The following is a 16,960-nucleotide window of genomic DNA, read 5'->3' on the forward strand; positions in this document are numbered from 1 at the left end:
AAAAAATAAAACAGACAATATGTTTTGGGGGAAAAAAGTTTATTAAGTACCAACACAGGTTTTAAACTTGTAAAAGTCAAGTTATTTCTGTCCTTTCAGAAAATAATAATTATGATGCACAACAAAGAAATTACCCCAGAGCTTTACAGGTGGGTAGTTACTTTTTAATTTAGATAGGTAAAGTAAAAAAAATAAAAAGGAACTTAATTTGAAACCAACATGCAAAATATTGCATTTTCTATCAAATATGTTCTATTTAACAGACTTACTTGTCCTTGAAATTAAGTGGCAAACAACAGCTGAGCCTGTCTAATATTCCTCTCCTTCCTCATCCTCCTCAAATGAGTCGATCCCAACTTCTTCATAATCCTTCTCCAGGGCAGCCATGTCTTCTCTGGCCTCAGAGAACTCTCCCTCCTCCATGCCCTCCCCAACATACCAGTGGACAAAGGCTCTCTTGGCATACATGAGGTCGAACTTGTGGTCGAGACGGGCCCAGGCCTCAGCGATGGCTGTGGTGTTGCTCAGCATGCACACAGCCCTCTGCACCTTGGCCAGGTCTCCTCCAGGAACCACCGTTGGAGGCTGGTAGTTGATGCCCACCTTGAAGCCTGTGGGGCACCAATCCACAAACTGGATGGTGCGTTTGGTTTTGATGGCTGCGATGGCCACATTCACATCTTTGGGCACCACATCACCACGGTACAGCAGACAGCAGGCCATGTATTTACCATGACGAGGATCACACTTCACCATCTGATTGGCTGGCTCAAAGCAGGCATTTGTGATCTCAGCGACAGACAGCTGCTCATGGTAGGCTTTCTCAGCAGAGATGACTGGAGCATATGTGGCCAGAGGGAAGTGGATACGAGGGTAGGGCACCAAGTTGGTCTGGAACTCCGTCAGGTCGACATTCAGGGCTCCATCAAAGCGAAGCGAGGCTGTGATGGATGAGACTATCTGGCTGATGAGGCGGTTCAGGTTAGTGTACGATGGGCGCTCAATATCGAGGTTCCTGCGGCAGATGTCATAAATGGCCTCATTGTCCACCATGAAGGCACAGTCAGAGTGCTCCAGGGTGGTGTGGGTGGTCAGGATGGAGTTGTAAGGCTCCACCACTGCTGTTGAGACCTGGGGGGCTGGGTAGATCGCAAACTCAAGCTTAGACTTTTTACCAAAATCAACAGAGAGTCTCTCCATCAGCAGGGAGGTGAAACCTGAGCCAGTGCCTCCACCAAAGGAGTGGAAGACAAGGAAGCCTTGGAGACCTGTGCACTGATCAGCCTAAAGACACAGAGACAATTACAAAGACTGTGAATATAAACAATAAAAAGCAAAGCATGCCTTTATATAAATTTTTCTGACTACTTCCAGCACATTATTTCATGAAAATGAATGAACTACAAGGCGCCCTGTTCAAGGGCAAAGCCAGAGTAAACGTGAACTAAAACCTGATGACTACCCCGAAAGTGCCTTACCAGTTTGCGGATTCTGTCTAGGACAGAGTCAATGATCTCTTTGCCGATGGTGTAGTGCCCACGGGCGTAGTTGTTGGCTGCATCTTCCTTTCCTGAGATCAGCTGCTCAGGGTGAAAGAGTTGACGGTAGGTTCCTGTGCGCACCTCATCTGAGAAGGACAAGAGGGTCATTTAATATGTTATAGGAAGTGTTATTAGTGGAAAAATCATTTATATATATATATATATATATATATTTTATTATTATTATTTTTTATTTTTTTTTGAATCATTTAACAGACCCATGAAGACACCTCTTTCTTTGAGCTATCACACCATGCAGATGAACAAATGGATGATTAGAGTAACTTCCTTCAATTTTCATATGAAATCTCTATCTTGCAACAGTAATGCATTAAATTCATCCATGATACTACCCTCTGAAATCAGTCATTCCTGATATCTAAAAACACAACAAGCTCCACATCACTACTGACCAATGACAGTGGGTTCCAGGTCAACAAAGATCGCTCTGGGGACGTACTTCCCAGCCCCAGTCTCACTGAAGAAGGTGGTGAAGGAGTCGTCGTGACCTCCTACAGGCTTGCGGCTGGGCATCTGGCCGTCCGGCTGGATGCCGTGTTCCAGACAGTAGAGCTCCCAGCAGGTGTTCCCCATCTGGACACCAGCCTGGCCTACATGGACAGAGATGCACTCACGCTGGAGGACAAGAAGGTGAAAAAAGGGGGCAGGGAGGAGAGAAGGGGAAAACAAAAAGAGGCAATGCAGTTAAAGGACAGGATTGCAGCAACTGCGTGTTGTTCTCCAGTTAAAGCTTTAAACAAAGTGGGAAATGCTGACTTTTGCTTTGCAAGATGTCAACAAGAAAGTTATCAGTCACATTTTACACATAAATGCTATAGTTTCAGGAACTCAAAGGAAGAATAAAAAATCATACACTCTGCCACTAGGTGGAAGCAAAGAGTTACATGGGTTGAAGTTGAAAGAAAAAGCATAACAGATTTGCTGCAGCTGCCACCAGATCTCATGTGCCTGTCTATGAGTGAGGCCCAGGAGCTGAGAAGGAGGTCGAGTTCAGAAGACAACTGGACCTTTAACACTCACACTACGAAGATGACCCAAATAAAAAGACAACGAATGGAAAGGCCAAAAGAATTACACAATACTACATGTAGGCACACACACACACACACACACACACACACACACACACACACACACACAGTGCTGTGTTTGCTCACTATGTTGAAAGCAGTGAATGAAGAATTAGCTAACACTGGTTTAATTTAGAGAAGGATGGGGATTGTGGCATTAGACAGATCCTGAAGGGCTTCCAAAGAAGGCACTGGAGGATTTAGAAAGCCCAGGAGTACTGACATGTATTTTATCAAGCAATAACACTTCAGAGAAACTCATTAGGCCATCTATGAATTGCAGGATTTCATTCGTCTCAACATGTTTTCCTGTATTGGCATTAGCCTATGTCTGGGTCTTCCTCTCCACTCCATCCCGTGACCACCTTTGAGATACTATATATCCCCACCTGCTGCTATTTTTACACTTCCCCCAAACTTTCCCCTTCTCAGTGATCAGACAGACAGGGAAAGGTGCTGATGGGTGAAGGATGAGGGACATTAACCTGCACATGTATTGAGTCAGTAAATTTCATCAAATCTATGTAGATCAATGAGAATTCATTTTGGATACATTCAAGACCTCATCATCTGAAGCTGCACAAAGCAAAGGTGACCCTCTCCAGACTGGTTTCCAGGTTAGCAGAGCTCTGTGCAGCAGCTATTTTGGGTTCCTCCCGCTAACCTGACACCAAGCAGTGAAGGCTGACAGTTTCTGTAAACACTGACTGGCAGTCCCCAAAATAGTGGTCACAGCCAGGCTGAAATTTCCACCTGAACTGCTGAAAGCTTTCCGCAATCTACAAACAGTTTCTCCCATCCTGACAACAGTAAAGGCCGCAGATACTTTATGATGTTGATACTTTAATGTCGGGAGTTACATAAGAGTCGACTACAAAGCACTTCCAAACTGAAAGCCTTTTCCGTCCCTGGAACCTGTCGGGGTGTGTCAGTATATGATGAAACAAGGGCACATTCCACTACGCGGACTTTAGATTCCAGTTACGGCAGTGACTAAAATGATAAGTAGGAATATATACTGTAGATCCTGTCAGGGAGTGAGAGAGGAAAGGTGAACGAGAGAATAACTCATTTGTTGAAAGCTTTTTCAGGTCAGCAGACACAGGAATGAAGATCCCTTAATACCCCATCATGACAGCACACTCGGCCTGGATAATAGGAAAATAGACAATGCACCATAAAGACAAGGTGAGGATAGATAATGATTTAATGGAGTCTCGTCTAGACCCAAACTGCCATGCATTTACTTTATTACATGTTGCTTTGACCCTGGCTAACTGTGCATCAAGAGCTAAATCAGATCCATTCAGTGATTCTTTGTGTGTCTTTCCATTTTATATGCTTACATGTTCTTTGAATGCTTCCTGTGTCTAAATCCACAGGCCACACGAACATGTTTAGTGTGGATATCTAACTGTTGCCACCCACAGATCAGACAGTCGACTTTATATCTAATAGGTGGACTGGAATGATTTCATTTTTTAATTTATTGAGGATATTCACAGTCTCAAGTGGAGGACCGTTGTTTTGCCACCCACAGACCAAAAATCTCCCTGTGAATATCTCAAAAAGCTGAATAAAGCATGGCGTGCTGGAGAAGAGCCGTGTTTTCAATTTGATGGACTTGCATTGAGGCTCACACTGGTTGGCACCTCGCTGTGTGTGTGTGTGTGTGTGTGTGTGTGTGTGTGTGTGTGTGTTCACAAAATAAAAAAAATTGTGGAATTGCCACACTGAACACTGTCATGCTTCCAATGTGATCCATTTAGCTAAATAATGCTGTTTCATCTGGCGTCTTACATCAAATGATCACATTTGTAAACTGTAAATGAATGACCTGAATATTTAATTTGATGTGGATGTTCAGGCCAAGGATGAACTCTATTGATTCTGATAAATAAAACATAGCCGCTTGGTGTTCCCTGTGGTGATGAGCCCTCAATGGCAGACTATTCTACATCTGTCTCCCTTCAGGTCCAATTGCCTGGTTGACCACCAGACAGGTCAACCAGGCTAAAAAGCTACAGGGTAAAGACTGAACGGTTAAACTGCGCCATGGGCAGCTCGGTTGAGGCAGTACATCTCAAGAATCACCACTGCACGAAATGTCCAGTAACAGATTGGGTCACGACCTTTGCTGAGCACATGAATGCCTCCAAGGTAAATCGCTCTTTACAGCTTATTGCTGTCATGATTTGTTCTGATGAGCCACGCTGAAGCTGAACTTGACTTGCACCTCATTGTACTGCAAGTGTGGATTATGACAACTATGAAAAACATGTTGCACAAGGAGTGGAGCAGCCACTTTCATTCACTTCTGACCCTTGGTCTGTTTAAATAGATGAACCTTTACTTTGTGTATATATTGTTATTCAGGGTCGATGATCAGGTTAAATAAGCATGTTACAGCCATATAGCAGGCATTTAGTGCAGCACTTTAACACTCCTGGCACTAAAGTTTATGGATCAGGACTATTTGATCAGGGTGGGTATACTGTCGTGTACTCAGTACACATTGATATCATTGGGCTTGTTAACCAGTACTGACAGTGCTAACAAGCTGTGTTTATATTCCACTATGCAAATAGAACACAAGGCTTGTGTGTGTGCTAGTTCAATTCCTGTCACAGAAAAAGAAGTCTAACCATGGTACAATCCAAAAAACTTTCACTTCACCAGCAATATTCTCATTCACATGGACTGCAGGTTGTCAGTTTCCTTTGGCATGGATTAGCTATTAGTCCCATTTTACTACAAGTGCCTTTGTTCTCTGCTGTGCAGAAGCAACTTTTACTGTTCAGACTGTATCATGGCTGTCTGAACTTGGAGGGAAAAGACTTCTTCCTGCCCTGCAGAAACACGTGTCTGAGCAGACTTGTGGGATGCATTATAAACGAGGCCTTCATTCCATACAGACACATATACATGTACATCACACACCTAACCACCCAGTAGCCTGGAATACTCTATTGAAAGTATATTGACCTCATCTGAAATATACTGGACTGCTGATACAACAAATGCAAAAAATAAATAAATAAACCACACTGTGTACACCTCATCTATATTCCATGTGTTTGTGTCTGCTGATGTGCTGGAAATGTGGACTGATCATTACCACCTGCTCATCCCGGCCAGCAGCCAGCTCAGCTTTACTGCCACTCATCTATTTCTGACACAAGTGTCACGGGGGTGGGGGTGCGGGGGGCGCTTACACCACAGTTGCCACATCGCACCTTCACATTCACAAGCGCATTTAAATGGAGAAGATTCAACCCAAACTGTTGAAGAAGTACTTCCTCAGTTTTTGGATGATAAACAATAAAAATATACTCACCATTGTAGATTCTTAGTAGAAAGTCCTTTAAGAGAAAATAAACGTGTAGCTGTCTTTAGACTTAGGGGACCGTCTCACTGCAGCCGTCAATGTGGTGCGGGTGAGTAAGTATTGCCAGGTGGGCGAGGAGCTGTCACGTTATATTCAACTGCAAACCACTCCCACCTGTATGTTTCACGTGAGCGCGCACCGTGAGCGCGCAGGCCGCTTCGATATATCGCGAGATACTAACCAGCAGGCTTAACAACATGACCTCAGTCACAGGTAGGCTATCAAATCACTGTCACAGGTGGATGTAATGACTGACAGGCCGCACAGCTTCAAGGCTGTGTTCAATGACATCCGGGAAATCTCAGAACTGTAATAAACAGAGCAGCCATCACTTTACACGGTGACACTAACATAACAGTAAAATGGTAACATGTCACCCAGTCCTTTACAACATCGCTCCGAGCATTTCAGCATTATGTGTCACTGTGGGAAATTCTTTGGGACCTAATGTCAGACCTTGAGAAGTACAATTACTCAAATATTGTACTTAAGAACAATGTTGAGGTACTTGTTGTATTTCCATTCTATGTTACTTTATTCTTCTACTTCATTCATTTCCAGACATACTAAGCTCCAACCTGATAAAACATAGCAAATCATTTCTAATAGTTTTGGTTAACTATTAATTAATTAATTTGATTCCTTGCTTTGTTTATTAAAACAAATGGTCCATTTGCTCTTTAAAGTCACCTCCACAGCGTTTAAAATAAAACAGGTGCAGGGATTTTATCTATCTATCTATCTATCTATCTATCTATCTATCTATCTATCTAATCTATCTATCTATCTATCTATCTATCTTTTTATTTATTTATTTATTGCAGTAATCCGTCATGCCAGTAGTATATGAATCCATTTTGTTTACCAATAACTATATGTATGTATGCATGTGTGTATATGTATGAATGTGTATAAAACGGCTATGTCTGCAGTCAGTCATCTTGTGGGTGGGACAGACACCCCTGCAAACTATTCCAGAAAACCAGCCCTCCTCAGCCATTTCACTGGACAGACTGTCATTGTAACCGTTTGAAAGCTAGAGGTCGTAGTTGCTTCACCATGAGTCACTGAATGAGCGGCGTGACAGGAAGTCATGTGACATCCTGGAGTGGCGCTCTTTCCTTCACCACTTACCACAGTGGGTCGTCCAAAGTGTTTCTGTGTATATGTCACCATGCAACAAGCCAACTTTCTGTGTAAATTAGCATTGTAAGAGGCTTATTTTTACTGTTACTTGTCATGTGTGGCTTCCTCAACAGAACTAAAAATATTTTGCAGAGTTTTTACTACATGTTTTTCTCTCATGACCTCAAATTTGTGCATATTGTCTCTTTATTAGATTTCTTTCTTTCTTTCTTTCTTTCTTTCTTTCTTTCCTGCACTAGCATTATGACCTATTAGGGATATGCCTGAACAGTGAGGCATTGAGCGCCGTATACTCTCAAACAATGGAAGTGGGACATAGTTTTATGACTCAGGCAACACCTATCAGGGAACAGCAAGGGGTGTGCTTTCCCAGTAATATGTAACAAGACTTCAGGTCATCTGAACCAGAACTGAAGATTGTCTAGACAAGAGTTCACATTTGCTCTACTTTGTGCTATACAGTATTCAAAAGTCATGCACGACAAACAGGATTAAAGTCAGTCAGTTTAGGTCGTACTGAGTTAGTCTAATTCTAGCTTTTGGGTGAAAATTATTATAATTTTTCTAACAGTTGATTATACTGAATCAACACTCCAATATGGTTTGATATAGAGTGGATCCCTGCTGGTGTTCAAAGTGGTTTGATCAGTTTTGATCATCACTGAGCTGAGCATACTGCCTTTGAGCCATAGCATTGTATCATGAGTTTGGGTTATGCCTGCCAACTGAAACAGGCAGCTACCCAACTGAAACTCATGTTTAGTGTAATTGAGGTCATCTGAACTATAATGCCTTTCTGGACTGAATGGAAGGACAAGGACACTGAGGTCTTTATTGTCTAATATATTCACAGATTCTCTTTTCTTGTTGTGTATGATGAAATCCCTCTAACAGGCTATCATGCACTTGTTGTTTACTCCATTTAGTCAGCTGATGCCTTATGAGGCGTTGACACATATTCAGTTTCTCTCCTCTCCCAAGGGGTTGAACTAACAGGGGAGGAGGAGCAGGTCTCATATATATTGTATTGCTTCATAAAGACTGGCAATTCATCATCATATGAAAATAGTGTGGGAAAGTGGTATGCTTGACAATGTGTTTTGTCTCTGTAAAAATACATGTGAACAAACGGCTCCTTACAGTTTTAACATGGATTTTACAGAGAAGAATCAAGATAAGTTGGAGCTGTCACAGTGCAAATTAAATGCAAAATTAAAACTGACTGTGCAAAGTCCCTCAGAAGGTAAGTCTACTCCCCTTGCACAGATGGGAGTCATTACACAGCATTATTGCAGTGGCTAGGAATGACTTTCTGTGGCAGTCCTTACTACAAAGCCTTCAACTAAAAACACTCTGACTGATTAGTAGGTCATGCAGGGGATGTGAAGTGTTGTCTATTATGTTGAGCAGTTTGTGCAACACTGTTTTCTCAACAACCAGCTCTAGAGGCTCTAGAGCAGTCCCCAGCACAGACAAGACAGTGTCAATATTACACAATGACAATATGACATTGAAAATTGCAGTAATAGTGAATAACGCTAATACCTAAATTCCAAATCTTCCAAATTATTATATACACAGAGCTTACAATTTTTTGATGATTGGATTCTTTCTCAGATTATTGTTATTCATAAATTTTCCTACTAAAAAAGATCCTCAAAGCAACAGGTTTTTCTTTTACATCTACATCGTCAAGTCATGCTTCTGCTTTCTGAAACATGAGGTGCACATACACCCCGGTGCAAAGCACTCACAGACTCACACAATGAACAGGGTGGTGACCTCCTTTGGTATTGTGTGTATGTCTGTCAAGCGGATGACCTTATCCTGGTCTCATCAGTAGGTTCTCCGATTACAACTCAGATCAAATCACTGTTCACCTTAAGCTGCAGGTATAAAAACGCAGAGTAACACAGTTGTATGCAGCACTACATCTTCTTACCGATACCTGGACATTGGAGAGGAGAGATAACGATGGTAAGATGTGTGACAGTGTAAATGCATGCTGCTATGTGTATTAACAGCTGTGAGATGTTTTTTAATTAAAGCATGACATATTTTACATTCAGATACAAGGATTTTAATCTACATCAGTCCACGAGAAAACTGCTATAAGTAGTTAAAAAAATTCTGTGTTGTAGAAATGTGGAAGAGTGGGAACAGAAGCTGCTGGTAATTGAACCGTGTTGCTCACTTGTTCTCTGCAGCGTGAGTGTATCTCCATTCATGTGGGCCAAGCTGGGGCTCAGATTGGCAATGCATGTTGGGAGCTGTACTGTCTGGAACATGGGATTCAGCCAGATGGACAGATGCCCACTGACAAGACAATTGGAGGAGGAGATGACTCCTTCAACACCTTCTTCAGCGAAACAGGGGCAGGGAAGCATGTTCCCAGAGCCATCTTTGTCGACCTGGAACCCACTGTCATTGGTCAGTGCCTGTTGCGTGGCTGATATATAACATAGAAACTGTAGGATGTTGTCATGTATTTATCTAGTTTTATTATTATCAAAGCTAAATTTGTATTAGAAAATGACCTTTGGAGTTGGATGTTTTTGCATTTTTTATCTGTGTAAATTTGCATTAAATTAGCTTAAATTCAAAACAACTCCAATATAAAACTGTGTTAAAATGTAAAAGGCATGGACGACCACGACAACATTACATTCAGTTCTTCACAGCAAATGCATACCTATTTAACTTTAGGTTCACTCATTCAGTGAATCTGTTTGTCATCACTGTCTTGTTCTCCAGATGAGGTGCGAACAGGAACTTACCGGCAGCTGTTCCACCCTGAGCAGCTGATCACAGGAAAGGAGGATGCTGCCAACAACTACGCCCGAGGACATTACACCATCGGCAAGGAGATCATTGATCTGGTTCTGGACAGGACTCGTAAACTGGTGAGACTGTCTGAAAGAGCTGAGGGTGCATGTTTCAAGTATATTGATTTTTTTTCTCGACTAAATTATATTCTTACTCTTAGGCTGATCAGTGCACTGGCCTGCAGGGATTCCTCATCTTCCACTCCTTTGGTGGAGGCACTGGCTCTGGTTTCACCTCCCTGCTGATGGAGAGACTCTCTGTTGACTATGGTAAAAAGTCTAAGCTTGAGTTTGCGATCTACCCAGCCCCCCAGGTCTCCACAGCAGTGGTGGAGCCTTACAACTCCATCCTGACCACCCACACCACCCTGGAGCACTCTGACTGTGCCTTCATGGTGGACAATGAGGCCATTTATGACATCTGCCGCAGAAACCTCGATATCGAGAGGCCAACTTACACCAATTTGAACAGGCTGATTGGACAGATAGTCTCATCCATCACAGCCTCACTTCGCTTTGATGGAGCCCTGAATGTCGACCTGACGGAGTTCCAGACCAACTTGGTGCCCTACCCTCGTATCCACTTCCCTCTGGCCACATATGCTCCAGTCATCTCTGCTGAGAAAGCCTACCATGAGCAGCTGTCCGTTGCTGACATCACCAACACCTGCTTTGAGCCAGCCAATCAGATGGTGAAGTGTGATCCTCGTCACGGTAAATACATGGCCTGCTGTCTGCTGTATCGCGGTGATGTGGTGCCCAAAGATGTCAACTCTGCCATCGCAGCCATCAAAACCAAACGCACCATCCAGTTTGTGGACTGGTGCCCCACAGGCTTCAAGGTGGGCATCAACTACCAGCCTCCAACGGTGGTTCCTGGAGGAGACCTGGCCAAGGTGCAGAGGGCTGTGTGCATGCTGAGCAACACCACAGCCATCGCTGAGGCCTGGGCCCGTCTCGACCACAAGTTCGACCTCATGTATGCCAAGAGAGCCTTTGTCCACTGGTATGTTGGGGAGGGCATGGAGGAGGGAGAGTTCTCTGAGGCCAGAGAAGACATGGCTGCCCTGGAGAAGGATTATGAAGAGGTTGGTACTGACAACATAGAGGAAGAGGATGAAGGAGAGGAATACTAACTTCATTAAGGCCTGCATTTAAGAGAAAGTAAATTGATACAAACTGACATTTGAGTCCTCATTTTAAAATGGGGCATTTAGTTTTATGTAGTGAAGAAAAATGTATCAAATGTTAAGCATGTCAAGACATGTTAACACAATTCAATCACTAAGTATCTCTGAAAATAAGTTGCAATCCAAAAATGTTTATAAAAATATCTTAAAGCTCGAAACATGAGCATTATATTTGAGAGAATCATTAGTTCAGGTACTGTGTAAAAACTGTATCTGCATTCAAAACAAAGAAACTTGTGGTCAAACATATCTTGTGGTGGGCCTTCACAGATCTCTCCTCTCTGCTCTATCAGACTGAAACTAAGACCAAACCCTCTCTTTTGTGCACCTCCCCCCACTATCCTCTCCCATGCGGAATGTAAGTTATGAAAGGGCTCCTATGTCAGTTCCTATATACCATTCAGCTGTGACTTTGTGAGAGCGGGAGAGAGAGAAAATAACTGACTAACTCACTGACTAGTGTTGTTTGTGTAGCTCATGCTGAGACAGTGGCCTGCAGCAACAATAGGATCCCAGTCGTGTATGAATCACAGCTCTGTGATCCTAGGAGGGCTGCTGAAAAATTGTACCGGGGTTAAACAGAATACTGGCCCTTGACTGTCCTCAAAAGTTCGGCTGAAATTTAATCTTTTACCTTTCAGTGGTGTGTTAATTTCCAATGTGATGTCTCTCTGTGTATACTGATTAAGCTGAAACTGTGCATATTTTCATGTTATTTGTATCATCTAAGCACACTGGGTTAATGCATTTGATGATTAAGAATAAAGTACTCGATAGATGTTCACTTTTTTCCATATAGATATTGTGTGATTATTCATTTAATGGTTGAATACAGACACAGGGTGGACTGTGTTTGTGTGCTGATGATTGTGTGGGTGCAATGCATGCATTAAATAACGACAATGACTCAGCAAGCCCACAGTCCTTGTTAAATGCATGTATTTTATATGTTGAGAATTCTTCAGGGGTGAACATTTGCATGCATTCCCCAAGATAACAAGCTTCAAGCTTTGAATATAATTAAACAAACTCTGAATAGTCATTTGCTGCAAATGGTCTCTTACTCTCTCTCTCTCTCTTTGTCTCTCTCTCTCTCTGTCTCTCTCCCTTACACACACACACACAAAAATGGCAAGATAAGAGAAAGGTATTATAGAGAAAGAGGTTTATTTCTGCATACACAAGGGTGTAATCTGACACAGACAGACAAAGCAGATAAAGATGTAAGGGTGGTAACGTAACCGACAGCGTTAGGGACTTCCCTCCTTTTTTTCAAACTGCTGTTCCCTCCCGCCAATGAGCTGTGCAGCTGCTTGCTGTACTCTCCAGCCTGCCCCCTCCACATCCTTGCCTATAAAAACCCTGACTCTCCCTCTCTTCCGCACTTCTGCCTTGCGTCTGAATCCTCAACGTCAGTCTAAAGGACAAGCAGATAAAATGGTGAGTAACCGCTCAACTGATGACGTAGCCGTGAAATTTCAACCCTCTCTTGTCTTCAGTCTCCCTTTGTCTCCGTTTCTTAGCATTAGATGGATTAAACGGCAGGGCCTCTTTAATGCTCATAAGGACTCTGCTGTTGAATTGAAGGTTACTGATACAAAGGGAGCTTTATCCTATTAGGAGACAGGAGTTTAGAGCTGAATTTATGTAATGAAACTTTTTAGAGCATGGCTGTTGAGAATTTAGGGAGAGGAACACACTGGTATAGTTACATATGACTGCAAAGCTCTTTAAGTCCTTTCTGCACTGTTAGACAATCTAGGTCAGATGACAGACACTTTTCGAGTTAGACTGCTTTGTAATTTTCATACTTGTGTGACGTACTACAGCTTGCCATAAAGCAGGAAACAAATGAAACTAACGGGGAAAAAAAACTTCAGTCTTAATTGTGTTTGTTTAAGAATTACAGTAATCTTGACAAAGAAGGAGTGATCGGGGTAATCGTGGCAGTGGGGGATGGATAGAAAGAACAGAGAAAAAGAGGAGTGGTCAGGTCTAGGCCGTATGAGTTAGTTGGCCGCCATTTTGCAGCTGTTGGGAGTTTTTGGTTTGAGGGAGATGTGGGGAGAGAGAAAGGGAGGGAGCCATCCCTGACTGTTACACAGCACTATGCAGCTGGACAGGATGGGGGAGGAGAGAGGCACAGAAGGGGAGGAGATGAGGAAAGGGAGGAGAAACAGGATGGAGAAGTGGGGGAGGGTTTTCCTCTCTTATTGGGGCACATGGCCTTCCTGTCTGCCTTAAAGTGCCTTAGTTGCACCTTTTACAGGGGAACTCCATATAAGTGGTTCTTAAGCAGAAGCTCGAGGTGGGGGGGTTGGAAAACGCATTTCATCTTTAGCTTTTTTCCTGCCCGCATTTCCTGCATTATACTGTAATAACCCATAGTGCTGACTCTGGTCAGTCTAATAGCTGCTTTCGTTTAAATTCTGGCTTGCTCGTACACACTTTGAGCAGCCGAATGCTTGGCAAACAGGATTCAGCAGTCAAAGATTCTTCTTTCCTCTCTGAACTGAATGCCGACATCATGCCAAAGATTGTCATCAGACATGGAGTTTAAAAAACAGGACATGGGTGCCACAGAACGTGAATGAAAAACAATTGACATTCAATTTTTTACTGATTTTCTTAAAAACAAATAACACGAAACCACTCAACTGAACTAGAGAGGAGTTAACTTGTAGAACACTATAGCTAGTGTGGCAACTTGTGGCACTATGCTAGGGCGATGTTTCAGTGGACGACAATTTAATGTGAGAGTGAAAGAGAAAAGCCACCACAGAAAAAGGCTTCAGGGAAAACTGATCAGTTTTTACCGCACCGGACAGATAAAATGATCTGCCTCGTCTGCAAACAGGTGAATTTGATGCTGAAGAAACCTAATGTTAGATGACATTATCAGACCAATCACAAAACCCTACAACAAGCTCATGGTTTTTCTGTGCGCCCCGCAGTCATATGCTGGCACTCTTTGAGAATGGCTGTACTAGTCAATGCTGCTGGGAATTATTTGTAAGCAGTTAGTGTTGAGTCAGGCAATAAAGCAAAATAGTGATACTTGTATAGTAGTAAGTGTATGTCTGATAACATATTAGTTGGCAGCCTCCTTTAACGAACCTGTCTCCCCTCTTTCCTTCAGCGTGAGTGTATTTCTATGCATGTCGGCCAAGCCGGAGCCCAGATGGGCAATGCATGCTGGGAGCTGTACTGCCTGGAACATGGGATCCAGCCAGATGGACAGATGCCCAGTGACAAGACTATTGGAGGAGGAGATGACTCCTTCAACACCTTCTTCAGTGAGACTGGGGCGGGGAAGCACGTACCCAGAGCCATCTTTGTCGACCTGGAACCCACTGTCATCGGTCAGTAATGCGGAAATTGTGTGTAAATAAACACACACACACACATGCACACATATATCTTTCACAGAGGTAATGAATTAGACCATATTTTCCCTTTTTCCCTTCTCCTTGCACATTACTTTGCCTTGATATTTCCATTCATTTGATTTTAAGTAGCACAAATAAATAGCAGTCGAATCTAAAACCCATGAACCAAGCTGACACTTGACTTCACAACTCCTAACTTGTAAAATTTAAGGTATACTGTATGTACGTTGATGATACTGTATTCTTCAAATTAGAACAAAGTATTTCAGCTTAAACAGTATCTGAGAAAGTATAATGTTTAAAACATTCTTATCACATGGAAATTAGCTCTCTAATCTCTTTTAATTGTTTGTTTGACAGATGAGGTGCGTACCGGAACTTACCGGCAGCTGTTCCACCCTGAGCAGCTGATTACAGGAAAGGAAGATGCTGCCAACAATTACGCCCGAGGACATTACACCATCGGCAAGGAGATCATTGATCTGGTTCTGGACAGGACTCGTAAACTGGTGAGAGTTTAATTAGTTTGCTGAGCCAGTTTAGCATTTGGGAAGGCTTGTATTTTGGTTAAACAAGACTCAGTCCACCAAAAAGCATATTTACAGTAGGTCTTTGTAGCGAATCCAGTTATAGAAGAAACGCCCAGAAAGGAGATTTCTTGTGATTTCATATTTTTTGCTATTGTGCAGCTGGAATAAATAAAAATAATCAAAGCATAATTTCCTTACAGGCTGATCAGTGCACTGGCCTGCAGGGATTCCTCATCTTCCACTCCTTTGGTGGAGGCACTGGCTCTGGTTTCACCTCCCTGCTGATGGAGAGACTCTCTGTTGATTACGGAAAGAAATCAAAACTTGAATTTGCTGTGTACCCAGCCCCCCAGGTCTCCACAGCAGTGGTGGAGCCTTACAACTCCATCCTGACCACCCATACCACCCTGGAGCACTCTGACTGTGCCTTCATGGTGGACAATGAGGCCATTTATGACATCTGCCGCAGGAACCTTGATATTGAGAGGCCAACTTACACCAACCTGAACAGGCTGATTGGACAGATTGTGTCTTCAATCACAGCCTCGCTTCGCTTTGATGGAGCCCTGAATGTCGACCTGACGGAGTTCCAGACCAACTTGGTGCCCTACCCTCGTATCCACTTCCCTCTGGCCACATATGCTCCAGTCATCTCTGCTGAGAAAGCCTACCATGAGCAGCTGTCTGTTGCTGACATCACAAATGCCTGCTTTGAGCCAGCCAATCAGATGGTGAAGTGTGATCCTCGTCATGGTAAATACATGGCCTGCTGTCTGCTGTATCGTGGTGATGTGGTGCCCAAAGATGTCAACTCTGCCATCGCAGCCATCAAAACCAAACGCACCATCCAGTTTGTGGACTGGTGCCCCACAGGCTTCAAGGTGGGCATCAACTACCAGCCTCCAACGGTGGTTCCTGGAGGAGACCTGGCCAAGGTGCAGAGGGCTGTGTGCATGCTGAGCAACACCACAGCCATCGCTGAGGCCTGGGCCCGTCTCGACCACAAGTTCGACCTCATGTATGCCAAGAGAGCCTTTGTCCACTGGTATGTTGGGGAGGGCATGGAGGAGGGAGAGTTCTCTGAGGCCAGAGAAGACATGGCTGCCCTGGAGAAGGATTATGAAGAGGTTGGCACTGACAGCATGGGAGAGGAAGATGAAGAAGGAGAGGAATATTGAAGGGCCAAACATCATCCAGGCTTTACCATCACCCATTCCAAAAGTTATCATGAACGTAACACATTCCCAGCAACATTCTGATAACCTGTGGTGGTGATATATCAGTGTTATCAATAAAAATTCTCACGAAACTTTTAAATGAACTTGTGATCATTCCTGAGCTCTTCCAGCATAGCTTGACAGGCAACGAAGCAAGTCTTAATGTAAATTACTTACTGTAAACAACAATAGTCAAACACCTTCCTGGCCCAAAAGACTGATAAACCTTTTATGCTGAGTCATTTGGAGTGATCTCAGACTAGTGTGCTTTGCATTTAACATTTACAACTGTGACAGATTATACCTGGCTATCGGAGTGAAAACTGGTCGTACTGCAGTGAGAATTACTGTCTCCAGAGATGCACTGACAAACTATTTGGGCAAAATAAATCAGTAGTTCCCAAAGAAATATTTCATTAAAGTAAATGTAGATAATAAATTCTACTTTTTTTTTTATATTTGCTACTCATCCAGGGGATTTTTCCAGCAGTGTTTTAGTGGACTTTAGATTATGTTCACAAAGCTCCCATTCATTTACAAGGGAAATTCTAGCTTCTCTTCCTTTGCCAGTTTCCTGCCTTTGATTATTAGCCTGCCTTTGATTCAATGCCATGCTAATGATTAGCCACAAACAACACAATGG

General features: G+C 43.1%; 3 protein-coding genes across 3 annotated transcripts; 2 read left to right on the top strand and 1 right to left on the bottom strand.

The window, feature by feature from the left end:
* Nucleotides 1–37: 37 nt before the first annotated feature.
* On the bottom strand, nucleotides 38–6,061 carry LOC143330683 (tubulin alpha chain-like). The gene is made up of 4 exons (XM_076747407.1): nucleotides 5,970–6,061; nucleotides 1,955–2,177; nucleotides 1,479–1,627; nucleotides 38–1,284 (listed from the first exon to the last, which is right to left on the bottom strand). The coding sequence occupies exons 1-4, from the start codon at nucleotides 5,970–5,972 to the stop codon at nucleotides 310–312; spliced, it is 1,350 nt and encodes a 449-aa protein (XP_076603522.1). The 5' UTR covers nucleotides 5,973–6,061; the 3' UTR covers nucleotides 38–309.
* Nucleotides 6,062–9,460: 3,399 nt separating this feature from the next.
* On the top strand, nucleotides 9,461–11,127 carry LOC143330708 (tubulin alpha chain-like). The gene is made up of 3 exons (XM_076747439.1): nucleotides 9,461–9,596; nucleotides 9,921–10,069; nucleotides 10,153–11,127. The coding sequence occupies exons 1-3, from the start codon at nucleotides 9,476–9,478 to the stop codon at nucleotides 11,125–11,127; spliced, it is 1,245 nt and encodes a 414-aa protein (XP_076603554.1). The 5' UTR covers nucleotides 9,461–9,475.
* Nucleotides 11,128–12,534: 1,407 nt separating this feature from the next.
* On the top strand, nucleotides 12,535–16,417 carry LOC143330394 (tubulin alpha chain). The gene is made up of 4 exons (XM_076746953.1): nucleotides 12,535–12,621; nucleotides 14,321–14,543; nucleotides 14,931–15,079; nucleotides 15,301–16,417. Exons 1-4 carry the CDS (start codon nucleotides 12,619–12,621, stop codon nucleotides 16,276–16,278), a joined length of 1,353 nt encoding a protein of 450 aa, XP_076603068.1. The 5' UTR covers nucleotides 12,535–12,618; the 3' UTR covers nucleotides 16,279–16,417.
* Nucleotides 16,418–16,960: the final 543 nt, after the last annotated feature.

The sequence above is a fragment of the Chaetodon auriga genome, chromosome 13, assembly GCF_051107435.1.
Source record: "Chaetodon auriga isolate fChaAug3 chromosome 13, fChaAug3.hap1, whole genome shotgun sequence".
In the NCBI taxonomy this organism is placed as follows: Eukaryota; Metazoa; Chordata; class Actinopteri; order Chaetodontiformes; family Chaetodontidae; genus Chaetodon; species Chaetodon auriga.

Coding starts and splice junctions, on each gene's coding strand:
- LOC143330683 (XM_076747407.1), bottom strand. Junction 1,628..1,954: donor CCTGGAACCCACTGTCATTG/GTCAGTAGTGAT, acceptor TGTCCTTCTCAG/ATGAGGTGCGCACAGGAACC. Junction 1,285..1,478: donor TAGACAGAATCCGCAAACTG/GTAAGGCACTTT, acceptor CTGTGTCTTTAG/GCTGATCAGTGCACAGGTCT.
- LOC143330708 (XM_076747439.1), top strand. CDS start 9,476: ATGCCCACTGACAAGACAATTGGAGGAGGAGATGACTCCTTCAACACC. Junction 9,597..9,920: donor CCTGGAACCCACTGTCATTG/GTCAGTGCCTGT, acceptor CTTGTTCTCCAG/ATGAGGTGCGAACAGGAACT. Junction 10,070..10,152: donor TGGACAGGACTCGTAAACTG/GTGAGACTGTCT, acceptor TCTTACTCTTAG/GCTGATCAGTGCACTGGCCT.
- LOC143330394 (XM_076746953.1), top strand. Junction 14,544..14,930: donor CCTGGAACCCACTGTCATCG/GTCAGTAATGCG, acceptor TTTGTTTGACAG/ATGAGGTGCGTACCGGAACT. Junction 15,080..15,300: donor TGGACAGGACTCGTAAACTG/GTGAGAGTTTAA, acceptor ATTTCCTTACAG/GCTGATCAGTGCACTGGCCT.